This window comes from Erythranthe guttata, chromosome 1, assembly GCF_056151865.1.
Source record: "Erythranthe guttata isolate IM_541 chromosome 1, IM_541, whole genome shotgun sequence".
Taxonomy (NCBI): Eukaryota; Viridiplantae; Streptophyta; class Magnoliopsida; order Lamiales; family Phrymaceae; genus Erythranthe; species Erythranthe guttata.
The window spans coordinates 6,830,123-6,847,898 of NC_142533.1; the positions used below are offsets into that span (position 1 = coordinate 6,830,123).

Here is a 17,776-nt window from a genome sequence, read left to right on the forward strand (position 1 = left end):
GCATTATATGTCTACATAAATATTTTTGATTTTATTCTCTATTTGCGCAACTAAAATGTATTTTATGTGTTTAATATAATTGAACATGTGAAATTATGTGATTTACGTGGATTTAGTTTTAGTAACATAAGAATTTATTTTCTCACACTAGAAAGTTTATATGCTTAATTGATAGTAATTTCCTCTCTTTAAATTGGCTATGATTGTATGTGTTGCATGCATACACTTATTCCATGTGCATTTCCACTTGGCTTTTCATTTAGCATTATTTTTAAGATAACTTAAATGAAATTGCCTAGAAGTCCCTGTAGATTATTTCAAGTTAGTCCTAATTGCAAAAAGACCCCTCTTCATACTTACTCATTAAGAATACAAGCCTCTTCAATTCTATAAATACCACCCTCTCCTCTTCATTTTCTCACACCAAAAATCAGCTAAGCCCCCTTCTCCTTCCCCCTCTCCATCGATCAAAATAGCCCAAAGTAGAAGAAGAAATCTCTTCTTCTAATTCAAGCCTTCTCCATTAAATCTCTTCCTTCTTCTTCTTCTTCTTCTTCTCGTTTTTCTTTCATAAATTCCTAGCTAGGATAGTTCTTCATCTCCAAAAGGAGATTCTTCAACCAAGAAGGGTAAGCAAATCCTTGTTCTTTGTTTCTTTCCTAAACTTTTCGAAATCCCCTATAGTTCCTATTTCTAATTTTCGAAATTCTTGATGGATTCTCTAGTGGGTTTCAAATATATACAAAGCCTTTCAAATTCTCAAAGACCCTAAGGTAAGAATCATGGAATTCTTGCTACATCAAGCTAACATCAATAGTATTTCCTTCTCTTCTCTTTTTGAAAAACTCCCCTTCTTGAGTGTTTGAAGAAATCGAAAGTTTTATGAAATAAAGTGCTCATAGTATGTTATATTATATATTTAACCTCATGCATGTTAAGATCCATGCTTGAATCCTTGATCTTTGATGAGAAAAATGATGATGATGTTTTGATATGTTTAATTTCATGTTTAAAGCTTTGCATGTGAGAATCTAGCTCTTGATTCTTGATTCTTGAAAGAAAATAGAAGATTGGTGAGAAACCCGTAATTTGATGATGATATGCTATGAAATTTATTATCCTTATTGTTAGAATTTATTTCGTGCAGATATAAATTATTTGTGTCAGATTCAGTTTTTTTTTTTTGTTACTGTTGCGTGAAGTGTTGCAACAGTTCGTGAAGCAGTTCGTAAAAACAGAAATAAACGAGACACAAATTTTAATGTGGTTCGGATACAATTGTACCCTACATCCACGGGGATCTGCAAATAAAATTTACTAATTTTTAGTTTTACGAATACAATAATAGGACTTAATCAAAATACAAAGACTCCCTCTTTGTTGACGCCGTTCTTGTATACTACGCTGAATTATAAATCTTCAATTTGCAGCACGTCCCTTGCTCCGCACGGTTGAACTCCCTTCAACGCTGAATCCCTAAGTCGGCGGATCGATCTCCTCCCGAGATCTGTTTAAGCCCCTCTCCCGAAGAACCGATCTTCTTTTTGTATAGAAGAAGCAAACTTGTGATACTCCTTGAATCTTGGTGTCTTCACCACAAAGCCTTGAAGCCGATATATTTTCTATGAAAATCACGTATCACGATGGAACAATAAAAACGAGAGCCAAGAATATTTTCTTTGTATATTTTCTCTCGATAAAAAGGACGTTCCGGGAGCAACAAAGAAAAGAGAAAATCTTTCTCTCCAAAATAAAGCACACCAGCAACAAAGAAAACAGAGATATGTTTTCTCCAAAAAAGACGTCAAACACTAACGTGTATTTGCTCCAACTTTATAAGCCTGATGAAAGAAACCTACAAGAGTCCAACATAAAATACGTATCAGGCATATTAGGATATAAATCTTATCAAAAGATATTAACTCCTATTCAAACACTGATTCCCAAAAATATATATAAAATACCAATTAATAACAAATAATAAGAAAACATTATCTCTTGATTCTCACGGTGTGAAATATATGTAAAAAAAAGGAATTCTTCTTTCACAAGACTTCTACACAAGTCATTAAGTTAAGAATAACTCTTTTTAATCAATAAGATAGTTTTCTATATAAAAGAAACAATTAATGACAAATTAAAGAATTAAAGTAAACAAGGAGACTTCCCTTTTGTGTTTTACGGTACATAAGGACTTGTTGCACAAGTCGTTACTCATCCCTCGTTTATTAGAATCCAATTAGATTCTAACAATCTCCCCCTTTGTCATTGATTGATTCTAATCATTTTCTACCCCTGAATAAAATGCCTGAAAATAAAACAATAGAGCATATAAGGAAACAATAAAACTAAAGATCATCCTCAGCATCAAAAGAACAGCTCATCATCATAATCTCTTTCAGCAACAAGAGTGGCATGAACTGCTGCAATAGCAAGTGCCACAGTTTCAGCAACTGTTCCCACAGTAGTGGCTTCGGCAGGTGGTTCACAACGGAGTCAGCTCCCCCTGCATGTGTTTCTCCCCCTGTAAATGATCTTTAGGCAGCTACTCTTGTAAATGACTTCATTCTTGTGAAGATCTAAACCAATTAATGACAATAAACACAATATTAGAAAAAGTGAAATTCCTTCTCTTTTGAATACACACGTTCAGGTGTTAGTGTGGAGAGATAAATTATTTCTTCACAAATTATCTAATGAGATAACTAAGGAAAATATGTTCATCATATTAATACGCATCTCCACAGAATTCCACTTGGTGTTGTGGACTTAGAATCCCACCGAGATTCTAACACTCTCCCCCTTTGGCATTGATTGGTCAGAACATTTACTCCCCCTAAATATATGATACATGCATGAACAAGGGTCAGCAAATTCAAAATAACATCTGCAAATATAAACTGTTGCAACAGTTTATCAAACAGTTCAGCAGATAGTGTACAGTTGTTCAATTAAGCAAAGAACAATAAAAAATATGTAGTAGCAGAATCAACTTCCCTTTACAATGAATTCCTCCTTATTTGTCCTGAATTTCTGCACTATTCCAACAACTGTATGATGCATTGTCTCAACAGTTGTCTGAACTCCCCCTGCATTTTTGCACTGTTCCAGCAAATGTCTGATGCACTGTCGCAACAGTTGTCGGAACTCCCCCTGTGTTCATGCCATCGTTACTGTTCTCTCCCCCTTTCTGGGCAATCACCATGCATAGATAAATCAACATGGACTAATGATCTTGATGATTCGAGCAAGCTGTGCAAACACTTAACAAAAATATCAAACGAAGAGAGAATCTTAAAAGTAAGTGAGAAGAATCACCATACACAATTTGCAAACAAAATCACAAACTCAAAAACTCAATACCACACGATAATTGCAATGCGAAAATCAAAGGATAGTGATATCAAATTCAACATTAAATAGCAAAGACTACAGACTTTGCCAAACTTCATAAGAAACGTGGACATGTGAGTAGTAGGCCCAATAGATCCGGTTGCAATAAGAATCAAATTTAACCGGCACATGAACAAAAATCCCGTCTCTCTCTCTCTCTCTCTTTTTTTTTTTTTAAATATTGCCTAATGCAGTACAAAAAGTAAAGATGAGAAATAAACATGAGTGAAGAGACATATGTGAATAGGATACTGCATGGACAAACAAAACATATGGGATTTATCTTCACATTAACGATAAGCGCAATCCCCAAAAATCCGACTGCCAATGCAACCAACAAACTTAATAATCCCAAGTCAAACACAAAGATGCTCGTATTAGGTAGCGTACACACACGTCTAATGGTAGCTTTTTCTCATGAAAAATAGAGCAATTAAAAGGAACGAGATTATGGTGGTCGTGCAATGTGTAGTCCCCTGGGCTTTCTAATTGAGCCTTGTAGTGAGTGTTCGGTCAAGTGGTTTACTGGCTCGACTCAACTAGGCTTCGAACTATTCACTGACCATATGTATAATTTATATTGGCCGTGCAATGTGTAGTCCCCTGGGCTTTCTAATTGGGCCATGTAGCGAGCTTTCGGCCACGTGATTTACTGACTCGGCTCAAAAAGGCTTCGAACTATTCACTGACCAAATGGTTGTAGATATATATATATTAGTAACAGTAATTCAAGAGAGATTTCATTCATTAAAAGAGACAGCTTTTCCCTATAAAAACATCCAACCATGACAAGACTATTCAGAGAAATAAATAAGTTGGAGCCTTTTAAGTAATCATTTTGGGAATTTGTGAAGTTCTACCCCCACAAAATTTAGAAGTACACGAAGTATCAAACTCACATTTGTCTCAATCATATGCAGTATGCTTAATGCAGGTCATATATGAGATGCAAAAACATATGAAGTGTCCTAGCACTAAAAGTTGCAAGTCTGGACACACAGACTGTTGCAACAGTTCATGCAACTGCATCAGATTAAACAACATAAATTCCCAACGATTTTCGCAAGGAATCAAATCTCTGTGCATCAAGGGTTTTTGCAAAAGCATCAGTTAATTCATTCTCCATTGCAACATAATCAATTGAGACAACCCCCTTTTCGACCAAGTCCCTTATGAAACGATGACAAATATCAGTAAGCTTAGTTCTCGAATGTTGAATTGGATTCATAAACTTATTTTTCGCACACAAATTATCACAATTCAGATTACCAAAGTTTTTATTTCCCAAACTAGTTTTGTCACCAGAACTGTTGGAACAGTTAGTACTATCATCACACGATTTTAAAGAAGTAATGGCAGATAAACAATTAAGATCAGATTTCTTTACCCAGATTTTTTGTTGAGTTTTATTCACTACATCAACCTTTATCTTGGGTTTTTGAGACGACACAAAAGTGTGATCAATTTTAGCGGAAAGTGGTGAGCGGGCCATTATTCTTTTAACCATTTTCAAGTACTTAAAACACCTGGGTCGTATATGACCAGGAACATGACAAAAATGACAGGTAGGAACAAAACGTTTTCTTTGAGATGACTGTGTTGATGCAACTGTCGCAACAGCTTGTGAAACAGTGGATTGTTTAACAAAATTGATTTTTCTTTTTGGATCTTCTTTCTGTTTCAATGCATCATTAGATAGTTGATTACCCCCTATACCTATACGACCGCAGTTCGGCTGATTTTTGTTCAAAATTTCATTCAATGTAACCCTACCAGTATTAAACTTAGAAATAGCATCTTGGGTTTGAGCAAATTTAGCCTTCAAGCTATATGTTTCTCTACTAGAAGAAATAGCATTTTGTTCAAGAGTAGAAATTCTTACCTTCAACACTTTATTTTCCTCAACTAGGACAAGCTTCTCTTTTTCTAAGAATTTATTAGACTCGCATACCTGAAGAAATTTTTCGTACATCCTTTAATAGCACTCCTTTAATTCTTCCAAGGTTGACACGTCATCATCACTGTTGTTTTCTGAATCGCCATCATCACCTGCAATATTTAACGGAGTTAATCTTTTAGCAGGTATTGAATGCAACTTATCATACCTAAGTTATGTCTGAACAGTCTGTCCAACTGTTGCAATAGTTTCAGCGACAGTCTGTTTGCACTCGCTTATCTGAGTAGTTCCTTCGTAGACCTCTTGTAGAACATCCCATGCCTCCTTTGCTGATTTGCACATTGATATCAATTTGAATTGGTCTTCATCGATACAACTCAAGATAGCATTGGTTGCCTTGGAATTATAATCTGCTTTTCGTACTTCTTCATCACTCCACTTCTCTTTTGGCGTTTGAATGATCTCGTGTGACTCATTCATTGAGGTAGGAGGTGTCTAACCAATTAGAATCGCGCGCCATGCCCATTCATCAATAGATTTGATGAACATCTTCATCCTTATTTTCCAATCAGAGTAGTTTAATTCACCCAAGAGAGGTGGTAGGAATGCGCCTTCACGATGATTATTCATATCTGCACAAAAAAAATGAAAAAAAATTAAATCCCAAAATCTCACTAAGTGTATCTAGTGACAGGCTCTTGATGCCAATTGTTAGAATTTATTTCGTGCAGATATAAATTATTTGTGTCAGATTCAGTTTTTTTTTTTTACTGTTGCGTGAAGTGTTGCAACAGTTCGTGAAGCAGTTCGTAAAAACAGAAATAAACAAGACACAAATTTTAATGTGGTTCGGATACAATTGTACCCTACATCCACGGGGACCTGCAAATAAAATTTACTAATTTTTAGTTTTACGAATACAATAATAGGAGTTAATCAAAATACAAAGACTCCCTCTTTGTTGACGCCGTTCTTGTATACTACGCTGAATTATAAATCTTCAATTTGTAGCACGTCCCTTGCTCCGCACGGTTGAACTCCCTTCAACGCTGAATCCCTCAGTCGGCGGATCGATCTCCTCCCGAGATCTGTTTAAGCCCATCTCCCGAAGAACCGATCTTCTTTTTGTATAGAAGAAGCAAACTTGTGATACTCCTTGAATCTTGGTGTCTTCACCACAAAGCCTTGAAGCCAATATATTTTCTATTAAAATCACGTATCACGATGGAACAATAAAAACGAGAGCCAAGAATATTTTCTTTGTATATTTTCTCTCGATAAAAAGGACGTTCCGGGAGCAACAAAGAAAAGAGAAAATCTTTCTCTCCAAAAAAAAGCACACCAGCAACAAAGAAAACAGAGATATGTTTTCTCCAAAAAAGACGTCAAACACTAACGTGTATTTGCTCCAACTTTATAAGCCTGATGAAAGAAACCTACAAGAGTCCAACATAAAATACGTATCAGGCATATTAGGATATAAATCTTATCAAAAGATATTAACTCCTATTCAAACACTGATTCCCAAAAATATATATAAAATACCAATTAATAACAAATAATAAGAAAACATTATCTCTTGATTCTCACGGTGTGAAATATATGTAAAAAAAAGGAATTCTTCTTTCACAAGACTTCTACACAAGTCATTAAGTTAAGAATAACTCTTTTTAATCAATAAGATAGTTTCCTATATAAAAGAAACAATTAATGACAAATTAAAGAATTAAAGTAAACAAGGAGACTTCCCTTTTGTGTTTTACGGTACATAAGGACTTGTTGCACAAGTCGTTACTCATCCCTCGTTTATTAGAATCCAATTAGATTCTAACACTTATGTTTCTTATCATTGCATGTTAATATTATTGATTTACTAGTTGTGGTCTTACATGTTTAAGGGTTTGGATTTGAGTCATCGAAGTTGATTGAGTCTAGAATCTTGAAATAGATGGTTATATGTAAAATTTACAGATTCATAGGTACGGATTTTAACCCATGTTTCACCCACGAGTTTATTTATGAAAACTACGAAATTTTATATGACGATAGATCTCTCTGTTATGGTCATATTGATATGTGGCTTGTAATGTTTGGAGTAGAAATAAATGAGTTATGAATTATTGACCGAAACTGTACAAAACTAGAGTTAGTTTAGAATTAGTAATGAAATCTAATGTTTCCCTATTTGAAATTTAATGAATCAACTTGGAACATAACCCCAACTTAGAAAACTCGTTTGAGATAGTATTTGGCAGTGTTTGACCCAGTAGATAATTTATAAGAAATTTTTTAAGTCCCCTCCCCTGTTCTGAGTTTTAAACTGCACTACTGTACCATTTTACTTATTTATCCTAATTTACTAAGTATTTTCTAAAACTGTTTTTCAGGGGTGTATAAGACTCCTAATAGTATATGGAGTTAAAATTTCAAAATGTTTGGATGAATCAGTAAAGCAAAATGAATTTTTAAAGTCACTCCCTCTGTTCAGATTTCAAAACTGTACCACCTTAGAAATTTATTTATATCTTTTACTCCGATGATGATTTTTATAAACTGTTTCTCACTGATTTTAAATACATATAAAGTTTCAAAGGCTTTTGATTTGTGGTTCAAGAGAAATGATTTTTCAAAGTCAGGATACCAAAACTGTTTGATTTTCTTAAGATTACTATTTTTATCAAAGTATGATTTGTGATCATGGTTCTAATATCCGAGGTAGGAAAGATAAGTTAGTGATGAAGGTGAAATCTCTAAGTTATGTCCTAATAATCTAAGTTTATGTATCTTGTTGCATGTCCTAAGAAAGAATTACAATCTACTAGCCTAGAATGGTGTTAAGGAGCAAGTACAATATGTAGAGATATGATTAACTGATTTCTATGATGAGTTAGAATACTTGATTGTTCTCGTATATTATTTGCTATGATGTGTGTCACTTTTGAAATAAATGTGTATGTATTAAGTGATTAGAGTAAATAAATGTCGTATGTGGTAATTTTCATAATTCATGATATGAGTGATATTGATATGCTATGAATGATATGATTATATTATTATGTGATTATAATATGGTTAAAGTTGAAGAATGCCCTTCTTGGTGCTGCTATGTGATATTAAATGTTTATGTGTACTTATGAAAATGAAATGTGAAACAAAAGTGTTATGCTCTATATGATTATGTGCTCAGTAATTTGATTGAAGATGTGAAGTATAGTTGTTTTCATACTTGTTACCTTTATGCTTGTTTATGTGAAAGTAACATAGATAGATCATGTAAGCATCATATGATTCATTAGTAAGTCTAAGATGCATAAATCATGACTTTTCAAAGTTAAAAATGTTTGGAAATTGGTTGTGGATCTAGGTGAATAAGTATGGGATACGGGGGGCTGGTATTCCGTTAGTGGTTCATAGTTGGGGTCCACATAGGGGCCTGTCCACATAGGGACTGATTCACATAGGAATCGGGATTATAAACCACTAACTCGGCTATAGTAAAGTTATAGCCGTGACTATATTCCGGTTAGTGGTTGATAGTTGGGGTCCACATAGGGGCCTGTCCACATAGGGACTGATTCACATAGGAATCGGGATTATAAACCACTAACTCGGCTATAGTAAAGTTATAGTCGTGACTATAGTAAAGTTATAGATCACAAGCTCCAAAATACACGGCTTATTGCCGAACTCCACGATTGTTTTTCCAAACGGGCCCAAAGTTTTCTCATGAAAAGTTTTAAAAGTCTAAAGTCTCATTTTCATGCATATTGCATATTATAGTATAGAAAAGAAGGGTGTTAAGTACCCGACTTTTGCATATTAAAGTAAAGAGAAAGAAGGGTGTTAAGTACCCGACTTTTGAAAGAAATGAAAGGATGTAAAGTATCCTTGAAAGATTTTAAGGAAAGGTAAAGGTAAGGTATAGTAAGTGCAAGTTTCGAATGATCGTAAATTTATTATGTGTTCGTGTATGCCTATATATATATATATATATATGTGTGTGTATATATAAATTATGTGTAAAGTCTTTTTCAAAACCTTGTTATTACTTCCGGATTCTTACTGAGTCTTTTTAAAGGCTCATATAGATGTTATCTTGGTGTAGGTAGCTCATGATCCGAATCCGAGGAGCAAAGTTGAACCAAGTCCGGGGAAAGCCGAGGAATCGAGCCGTATGGAATTTATGTGGATTTAATTAACTTCTGTTTTGGTACTTCAATCTTTTTAGTGGATTGTAATCCGTAGTACTTGAATATGTTATCGGGAAATGATTTTTAATCCTTATGTATAATATAATGTTTTCCGATTATTCTTGTTCTTTTCTAATGTTGATTTCTTAAGAGCTCCACCACAATCCGAATTTATTATTTGAAGCAAGAAAATGTTTTAAGGAAAATGTGGCACCGAATAAAGAGTGAAGTTGTTTTGACTTAATTCTATGAAGTGTTCGACTTCAAGGGTTTTTCAAGAAAAAATTTTATCGAACTAAAAAATTGAAGCGAAACACTTCAAGTATTTTCAAAACTAGAGAAAACTTTACCACCTTTCTCTAGAACTTTGTTTCGAAAAACAAAACCGTATTTTTCAAAAGGTCTTCCGCTGCAACTTAATAGAAAAACATTTATACCATTTGCCGGTATAGAGTATAAAGTAAACGGGGTGCTACACCTCACGAATAAATCATGGAATTTATTCTTATTCTCTTCACTTCTTGCACACCGATGAAGAAAATGTATCAAAAAACTCCCTTTGATGATTTCTCTATTCCCTAAAAGACTCTATGAACAAATATTAGCTCAACTGGATGCGATCGATCGAGTCATATTAAAACCGTAAGCATTTTTAAACTAGTATTTGTAAAATAAAATATAAAAAAACCGTAAGACAGATTGAGACTTTACATAAAAAAATCCATTACTTGAACAGTGAAATACAAACTGAGGTTGTTCGGGCTGAATTGAGGGCCGTTAGGGAAAACTTGGAGCAGTTATATGAGGAAAACGATATTTATTGGCGTCAAAGGAGCAAAGTTCAATGGATGAAAGAAGGAGACCGAAATACAAAGTTTTTTCATGCAAAGGCTTCCTCTCGTAATCGTGTTAACAGAGTAGATCGATTAAAAGATATGAATGGGAACTGGAAGGTGAATGAGGAAGACATCGAAAAAATTATTGCTGAATACTTTGCTCACATTTTCAAGTCTACCAATCCGAGTGAGAGGGAGATTGATGAGGTTTTGGAGCATTTTGAGCCGAGAGTTACGAGCGAAGCGAATCAGATGTTATCCATGCCTTTCACTGCTGATGAGGTAACCTGTGCTATTTCTCAAATGGCCCCTTTAAAATCTCCTGGCCCGGATGGCCTTCCTGTTATCTTTTATACTAAATATTGGCATATCTTAGGGTCTAATGTTATTTCTTGCGTGTTAGAGTTTCTTAATAATAAGAGACTCCCTTCTGCCCTTAATTTCACCTACATTGTTCTTATCCCTAAGGTGAAAAAACCGGAAAAAATGACAGAGTATAGACCTATCAGTCTATGCAATGTGTTTTATAAATTCGGATCAAAGGCTATTGCTAATCGTCTCAAACCGATTCTTTGTGATATTATTTCACCTACCCAATCTGCTTTTGTTCCCAAACGTCTTATCACCGATAATGTTCTCGTTGCTTACGAGATCAGTCACTTCATTAAGTCCAACTCTAGTAATCGAAATAATTATATGGCAGTCAAGTTAGACATTAGTAAAGCATACGATCGGATTGAATGGTTATTTTTGAGAAAAATTCTTTGTCGTTTGGGTTTTTTGCCTGGGTTTGTTGATCTTATTATGTTGTGTATCTCTTCTTTCTCGTACTCATTTCTCTTTAATGGTTCACAATTTGGCTCGCTTCGTCCATCTAGAGGTATTCGGCAAGGCGACCCTTTGTCCCCATATATGTTTATATGTTGTGTAGAAGCTTTAATTAATATGGTTCAGAAGGCAGTCAATGAAGGTAACTTTCATGGAATTAAAATTGCTCCATCAGCTCCCACAATTTCCAATTTGTGCTTCGCGGACGACACTCATCTGTTTTGTAAAGCTTCTGAAGCCGATGCGATTACTATGAAAAACATTCTTGATCAATACGCAAGGATTTCGGGACAAGAGATTAATTTTGAAAAGACTAATGTGAGTTTTTGTCCAACAACTTCCGCGGCTTTGAAGGAGAGTATTTGCAATATTTTGGGTTTCCAAGTGGTGGATCGACATGAAAGATACTTAGGTATGCCTGTCTCGATGGGAAGAACAAGAAAAGAAATATTTAGTTTTCTTCGAGATCGTATTTGGGCACGTATTAAAGGATGGGGCGAGAAACAACTCTCAAATTCCGGAAAAGAGGTTCTTATTAAGGCTGTTTTGCAAGCAATTCCGTCATATATGATGAGTTGCTTTATGCTACCGGTGGGTCTCATTAATGATCTGGAATCGGCCATCCGAAGGTTTTGGTGGGGAAATGGAAATGACAGGAAGATGCCGTGGTTAGCGTGGAATAGAATGTGCATGTCGAAAGCTGATGGTGGTCTTGGATTTCGGGATTTGCGTAGTTTCAATATAGCATTATTAGCCAAACAAACCTGGAGAATTTTAAATTACCCTGACCTTCTATTATCCAAAATTCTGAAAGCTCGTTATTTCTCCAATGGTGAAGTTCTCACGGCTGAATTAGGTTCGCGGCCTTCAGCGACTTGGCGGAGTTTAGTTAAGGCACGGTCTCATCTGCTCAAAGGTTTAAGAAAGAGAATTGGTGATGGCTCAAGCACATCTATCTGGGCGGACCCATGGCTCGGTGACGATGGAAATTTCAAAGTTATTACTCGAAGACCTCTGCACTCGTGTTTCCCAGATAGAGTCGAAGATTTAATTGACCAGACTTCAAAGTCGTGGGATATCTCGATTATTAATGAGCAGTTTTGGCCAGTGGATCGAGAACGTATTCTGGCTATACCGATTGGAAGTTCATATGCATCGAACAAATGGATTTGGCACTACACGAAGGACGGAAAATTTACGGTTAAGTCGTGTTATCAACTCGCCCTAGTAACAACACACAACTATCATGCTAATAGTGGTCTAGCGAATGAATCGTCGAGTGGACTATCAAGCAGAAGATGGAGGAACATATGGCATTTGGCACTTCCCCCGAAAATTCGTATGTTTCTTTGGAGGGCCTGTTCTGATATACTCCCCACACAAGCCGAGCTGTTTAGAAGAAAAATTGCCACCTCTCCAATGTGCAACCATTGCGGGAGAGAGTGGGAGACACCTATGCACGTCTTTCTCCGTTGTCGAGGAATGGAAAAAATATGGAAGTCACACCCTTTTGGCATTATAGGGCAGCCAAAACCAGTGTCTATGTGGGATTGGATAATTCAATGGCAGCAACAGTTAACAGAGGATTCCTTTCTCTTGGCGGTCGTCGTAGTGTGGAAAGCTTGGGAGTCAAGAAATCGAGAGATGCATGGAGAGCAAGGGATGGCGACGGACGAGTTTATTAGCTGGGGTCTGACTTTTCTCAATTTGTATCAACAAGCACAACTTCCTCGTACTCCCATACAGCAACGCGCTCATCCAACGGAGTGGAAACCGCCTCGAGAAGGAATAATTAAACTGAATTTTGATGCAGCTCTTCCAGCTGGTACAGACCATTACTCGGTGGCTGTGATAGCTCGAGATTGGCAGGGTCACTGTATCTTTTGGGCAGCTAGAAGCTTTAGAGGCCGACCAAGGGCAGTCGATTGTGAAGCTCATGCTGCACTATTCGCATTGACTAGAGCCAAAGAGGAAAGTTGGCCATCAATTATTCTGGAAGGAGATTGCCTCAAAGTTGTCGAAGCTCTTCGAGGAGAGGATGCTCAATCATGTTCGTTTGGCGCTTATGTCGAAGATTGCTGGTGTGTGGCTAAATTTTTTGAAAGTTGTGTCTTTAATTTTATTAAACGTTCGGGAAATATTTTAGCTCATCTTATAGCTAAAAATTATGGTGACTCGTGTAACGAAGGTTATAATCTTCCTTCAGATTTGGCAAGGCATGCCTAAATAAATAAAGTTAATTTTTCCTCAAAAAAAAAAAAAAAAAAAAAAATATATAAATCTCAAGTGACTACTGCATACTGGTAATGTGTTAAGCAAGGTTTTAAATTTTAACAAGCTAGTTCAAATTTTTCATAATTAGAATATATAATTCAAAAGCAGTATGTATGAATACAAACTAAGATAAAACAAAAGCAATAAAAGGTCTTGGAGAAAACAACTTAACTGTAGTTATCGATGCATGTACCCTAATAGAGCTCGTGCAAAAATGTAAACAAAATTCTAAATCCATAAAAAATTCAAAGATTAATTCAAAATTTAGAGACGTTGATTTCAAATATATCCAAACAAAACTACCCGGTCTTGTTGACAAAAAGGTATTATACTCTGCTTCCTTTACCCAATCAATCGAGCGCACGATGAGTCTTGACATAGCACATTCCAGATTCTCTAGATTGAATCTTTAACACAATGAGTATAACTGAATTTTGTTAAGCTTTCTGGAAATTTTCATTCATGAGTTTTAGAAAAAAATAATAAATATATAAATACACATATATCTTGGTCTCGAGTAACCTAATTCTTTTTATACATATTTTAGAATGTTTGTTGTAGTCGAGTTACGAGTTGAACTTGAGCTTGAAATGAGCTTTCATACCTTAACCATATTCATTAACAACTTACAGGGAGGTACATTTCACATTCAACAATCATTTGATATACTCAATCCATCAAACTTTTTTTATTTCCAGCCATTGCAAAAGTAAAAATTATGTAAAATTAATTACCTTTTACATTATAAGAATGGCCAATGATCACCCAAAAAAAAAAAAGGTTTACAAAAACTGGAAAATTTCAAATCATAAACAGATATATGAAAGCTTTGAAATTCTGCCACACTTGCCGAATAGGAATCTTCATCTTCATTTGAATAGTTGAGGAATTTCAAGCGCAGAGCAACACACGATTAACCATTTGGAATTTATTATATTCCTGTACACACAGATAAAGAACAATCAATCAAAACCTCTCTTCAACGTTTTCAAGGATCAAGCTTACCGAAAATTCACACACAAAAAGCAAAATTCACCGAGTGGAGAAGTTGAAAATCAACAAAGAATTGCTCTGGTAGATATATAATGGTTAATGAACTGAAAAATGATTATAGGATGAAAGATACAATATTAACTAAAACGCCACTGATTTTTTGGTATCACTCTTCAGAGTATAAATCTTCGTTCTTTCGAGTTTCAAGGGCTCAATGGTTCGAAACACTTTGAAGAGAATGCAGGTCAGTGAAATAGAATGCAATAGTTTTCGCTAGTTTTCTAATCTAAGAAAATTTATTATAAAGGCCAATACTCTTTTTTATAATAGAGTATTTTCGTGTTCACCAAAAAAGAAAGAGAAATATAGTCTTAGTAAAAGTTGGAGAAATTGCTAGGATATGATCATCTAAATATTAGATTCTTCAAGTGTACCATTGAATTGACCCTAAAAAAATTCACATAGATTTGACGACCATTAATTACCTTTATAGATCCGTAATTGAAGAACACATTTTAGCTTCTGCACCCACAAAGGATCGCCACTCGCACATTTTCTTCATAAATGATGGGCTGCAATCATCTATCTCTAATAGTTTGGTGTGCATGAATTGATTCGAGATGTTTTCCAATTTATAGCAATGCCTAACAATCACCCACCTTAAGGATCGAATGTCAAATTCCAAGTTCTCTATATCCAAGTCTTCCAGCAGCAAGAACTCCAACCTGGGGAACTGTCCTGTGGTGGTTTTCCACAAAGGGCCGCAAAAGGCATACCATCGCAGTTTGAGCACTCTAAGATTCGGTAATGAAGCAATCACTTCCATATTCTCCCAAGGCAATCCACATCCACTCATGCTTATCTTCCTAATGTTCATAGGAAAGTTTGGAACTGAACGAACAATTTGAGAGCTCAAATTAGGATTTACAACGACACATTTGAATGACTCAAATTCCTCATAGAGAGACGCAACATGATCGAAAAAATTGAAGGTTTCGGTTGAGTCGTGTGCCGACTCAATCTGAACGCCTATTCTCTTCAGATTGGGAATTCTTGAAAGCACCTTTGTGTTACAACTGTGAACACTCACACCTGAAACTGTTATAAGATTCTCAAGATGAGAATCATCCGGAGGAGGTGGGAGGTCGAAGCCCTTGCAATAGAGTTGCCTCAGTTTATGCATGTTCCAGATATCTACAGGCAGATAAACTGGACCATTATTCGACAATTTGATGTTATGATGCCGAGTGAAAATCAATACCTCGAGGTTACAAAGTGTGGATATAGAGTTGGGGAGATCTCTATCACACGTGATGGAAAGATAAGTCAAGTGAACTAATGCAAGTAGTTGATGTGGGAACTCGTAGAAGCGGATCGCAAGTGCATCTAGTACCTTGAGCAATCTAAAACAAAAGGGCAACAATACTGGATATTGTTGTTTTGGACCGAAACACAAAAGAGATCGTGCATTCGGAACATATTCCATCCATTCATGAACTTGTGTTAAAGCAAGAACAACATTATTGTGGACGCACAGACGCTGCTGCCTTCTGATGTTCTCTGGAGTACAATCGGTGTACTTTTTCAGGATATGGAAAAACTTTTCACTCTTAGCTTCACTAACACATAGACTTCGAAAGGTGAAATGCAGTCTACAATTCTTAAAATTATACATATCTACAGAGGTGTGCTTTCCTCTCAAAACAACACTTTGAAGAATAAGTAGATCCAAGGTGTATCCGAAAGTTTCTTCAATCCCCGGGTGTGTATCCAGAAAGCCCTCAGAGACCCATAATTTGATGAGCTTTGATCGAGAAATCCCATAATCTTTTGGGAACACACCCATATACAGAAAGAATGACTTTAGATACTGAGGCAACATCATGTAACTAAAAAATAGTGCGTTTGAGAGTGGCGTATCGTCATATCTTGTGATGACGAGTGGATCTTCTTTTTCTGATAATGTCTTCCATTCTTCAAAAGATTTTCCACGTAGATTCTCTCCGACCTGTATAATTGCTGCAGGGAGTCCTTCACAGTTTTTGGCAATCTTCTTCCCAATTTTCTCAAGTTCACGACTGCACTTCTCCTCTCTATTACTAAATGCGGTCTGATGAAGTAGTTTCCAACTGTTGTCGTCGTTGAGAAATGGTAATATAATAAACTTTTGTGTATAAATGTAGTCATGCAATCCTTGGATCTGAGATATGATGATGATCTGACTTCCTTTTCTGTTTTCTGGAAAATCACTAAGGATTAGATCAGCGTCGCCATCCCATACATCGTCTAAGACAACTAGATACTTTTGAGTAGATAAAGCCTCCGACAATTGCTTCTGCAAACAATCCTTGTCGTCTAGTTTATCAGAAGGGATGACGACGCCAAGTTCATCGAGAACACGCAGCATAATATCTTCCAATCGAGTGTAGTCAGGGCCGATGTGCAGAAATAAACGAGCTTCGAACTCTTTTATTACAAGTGGATCGTTGTAAACTTGTTTAACAAGGCTAGTCTTGCCGATTCCGGTCATGCCCACAACTGGTATAACTAAGTAATGGGAATTGGGATCTAAAATCAATTGTTTAAGTGCACTAATTTGGTCATCCAATCCCACCAGAAGATTCTGTTGTTGATTGTGAGTATTATATTCTGAAGAAGCAAAATTAGAATACCTGCTGCTGCTGCTGCAGATCTGTTCTTCTTCGTCAGTTGCTGTGAAAAACGAAGTAATTTCTTCTTGGACTATTTGCAGTTGTTGGTAGAGAGACAAAGTGAAACCGATGTCATCATGATCTGGATCAGACAAGTGAGAGTGGATAAGATCTAGGAATATTAGGACAGCATCTATCACTTGTCTTTCATAAGCTGCCGCATCAACTTTCTTGCTGCCGGGAAGCTCCGCCATTGTTTCAGCAACTGAATCCATTTCAACAAGGATAGATAGCTTGTCTGAATGGGAAAGAAAACTATCGGATTCGGAAATGAGATTCAGTGTCTGCAGAAGGGAAAGTATAGCAGCAGAAGAACCCATTTCTTTCTCTCTCTGTGTGTGTGTAAGAGAGAGAAAGTAGTTATAATAAGGCTCAATTACTAGATAAGATTTGCAGAAAAAATACTGGAGTTCATGTGGGTTGTGTTTTCTTGGGATCACTTTTGGAGTTTGACATTTTGGCTCTTCTCTTGAAAAAGAAAAATAAAAGGAAAGGAATATAACAACTACCACTTTTTTTGGGGTTGAAATGGTCTTTCTCAAAAACAACTACCACTTTTTTTGGGATTTAACAATTAGCATTACAGCTGTGTCATGACAATAGCTGATCACCAAGAAGAATCTTCCCATTTAATATTCATTTGTTGCCTAACAC

General features: G+C 35.9%; 1 protein-coding gene and 1 long non-coding RNA gene across 3 annotated transcripts in view; one reads left to right on the top strand and one right to left on the bottom strand.

Annotated features, from left to right (window-relative positions):
• Window positions 1-17,448, bottom strand: part of LOC105962293 (putative disease resistance RPP8-like protein 4) — a 77,955-nt gene extending 60,507 nt beyond the window's left edge. Inside the window, exons 1-2 of one of the 2 annotated variants that reach the window (XM_088819103.1) lie at window positions 14,897-17,442; window positions 14,091-14,357 (exon numbers count right to left, since the gene is read on the bottom strand). In XM_088819103.1, the coding sequence (XP_088675229.1) occupies window positions 14,899-17,442 (2,544 nt within the window). In that variant the 3' untranslated portion in view covers window positions 14,091-14,357; window positions 14,897-14,898. Of the gene's footprint in view, window positions 1-14,090; window positions 14,358-14,896 lie in introns of those variants that run through there. The other variant, XM_088819106.1, reaches the window with a different exon arrangement.
• Window positions 394-9,644, top strand: LOC148772729 (uncharacterized). Its single transcript, XR_016031608.1, has 3 exons — window positions 394-629; window positions 726-773; window positions 9,396-9,644. It is a non-coding gene; the product is annotated as an uncharacterized LOC148772729 (long non-coding RNA).
• Window positions 17,449-17,776: the final 328 nt, after the last annotated feature.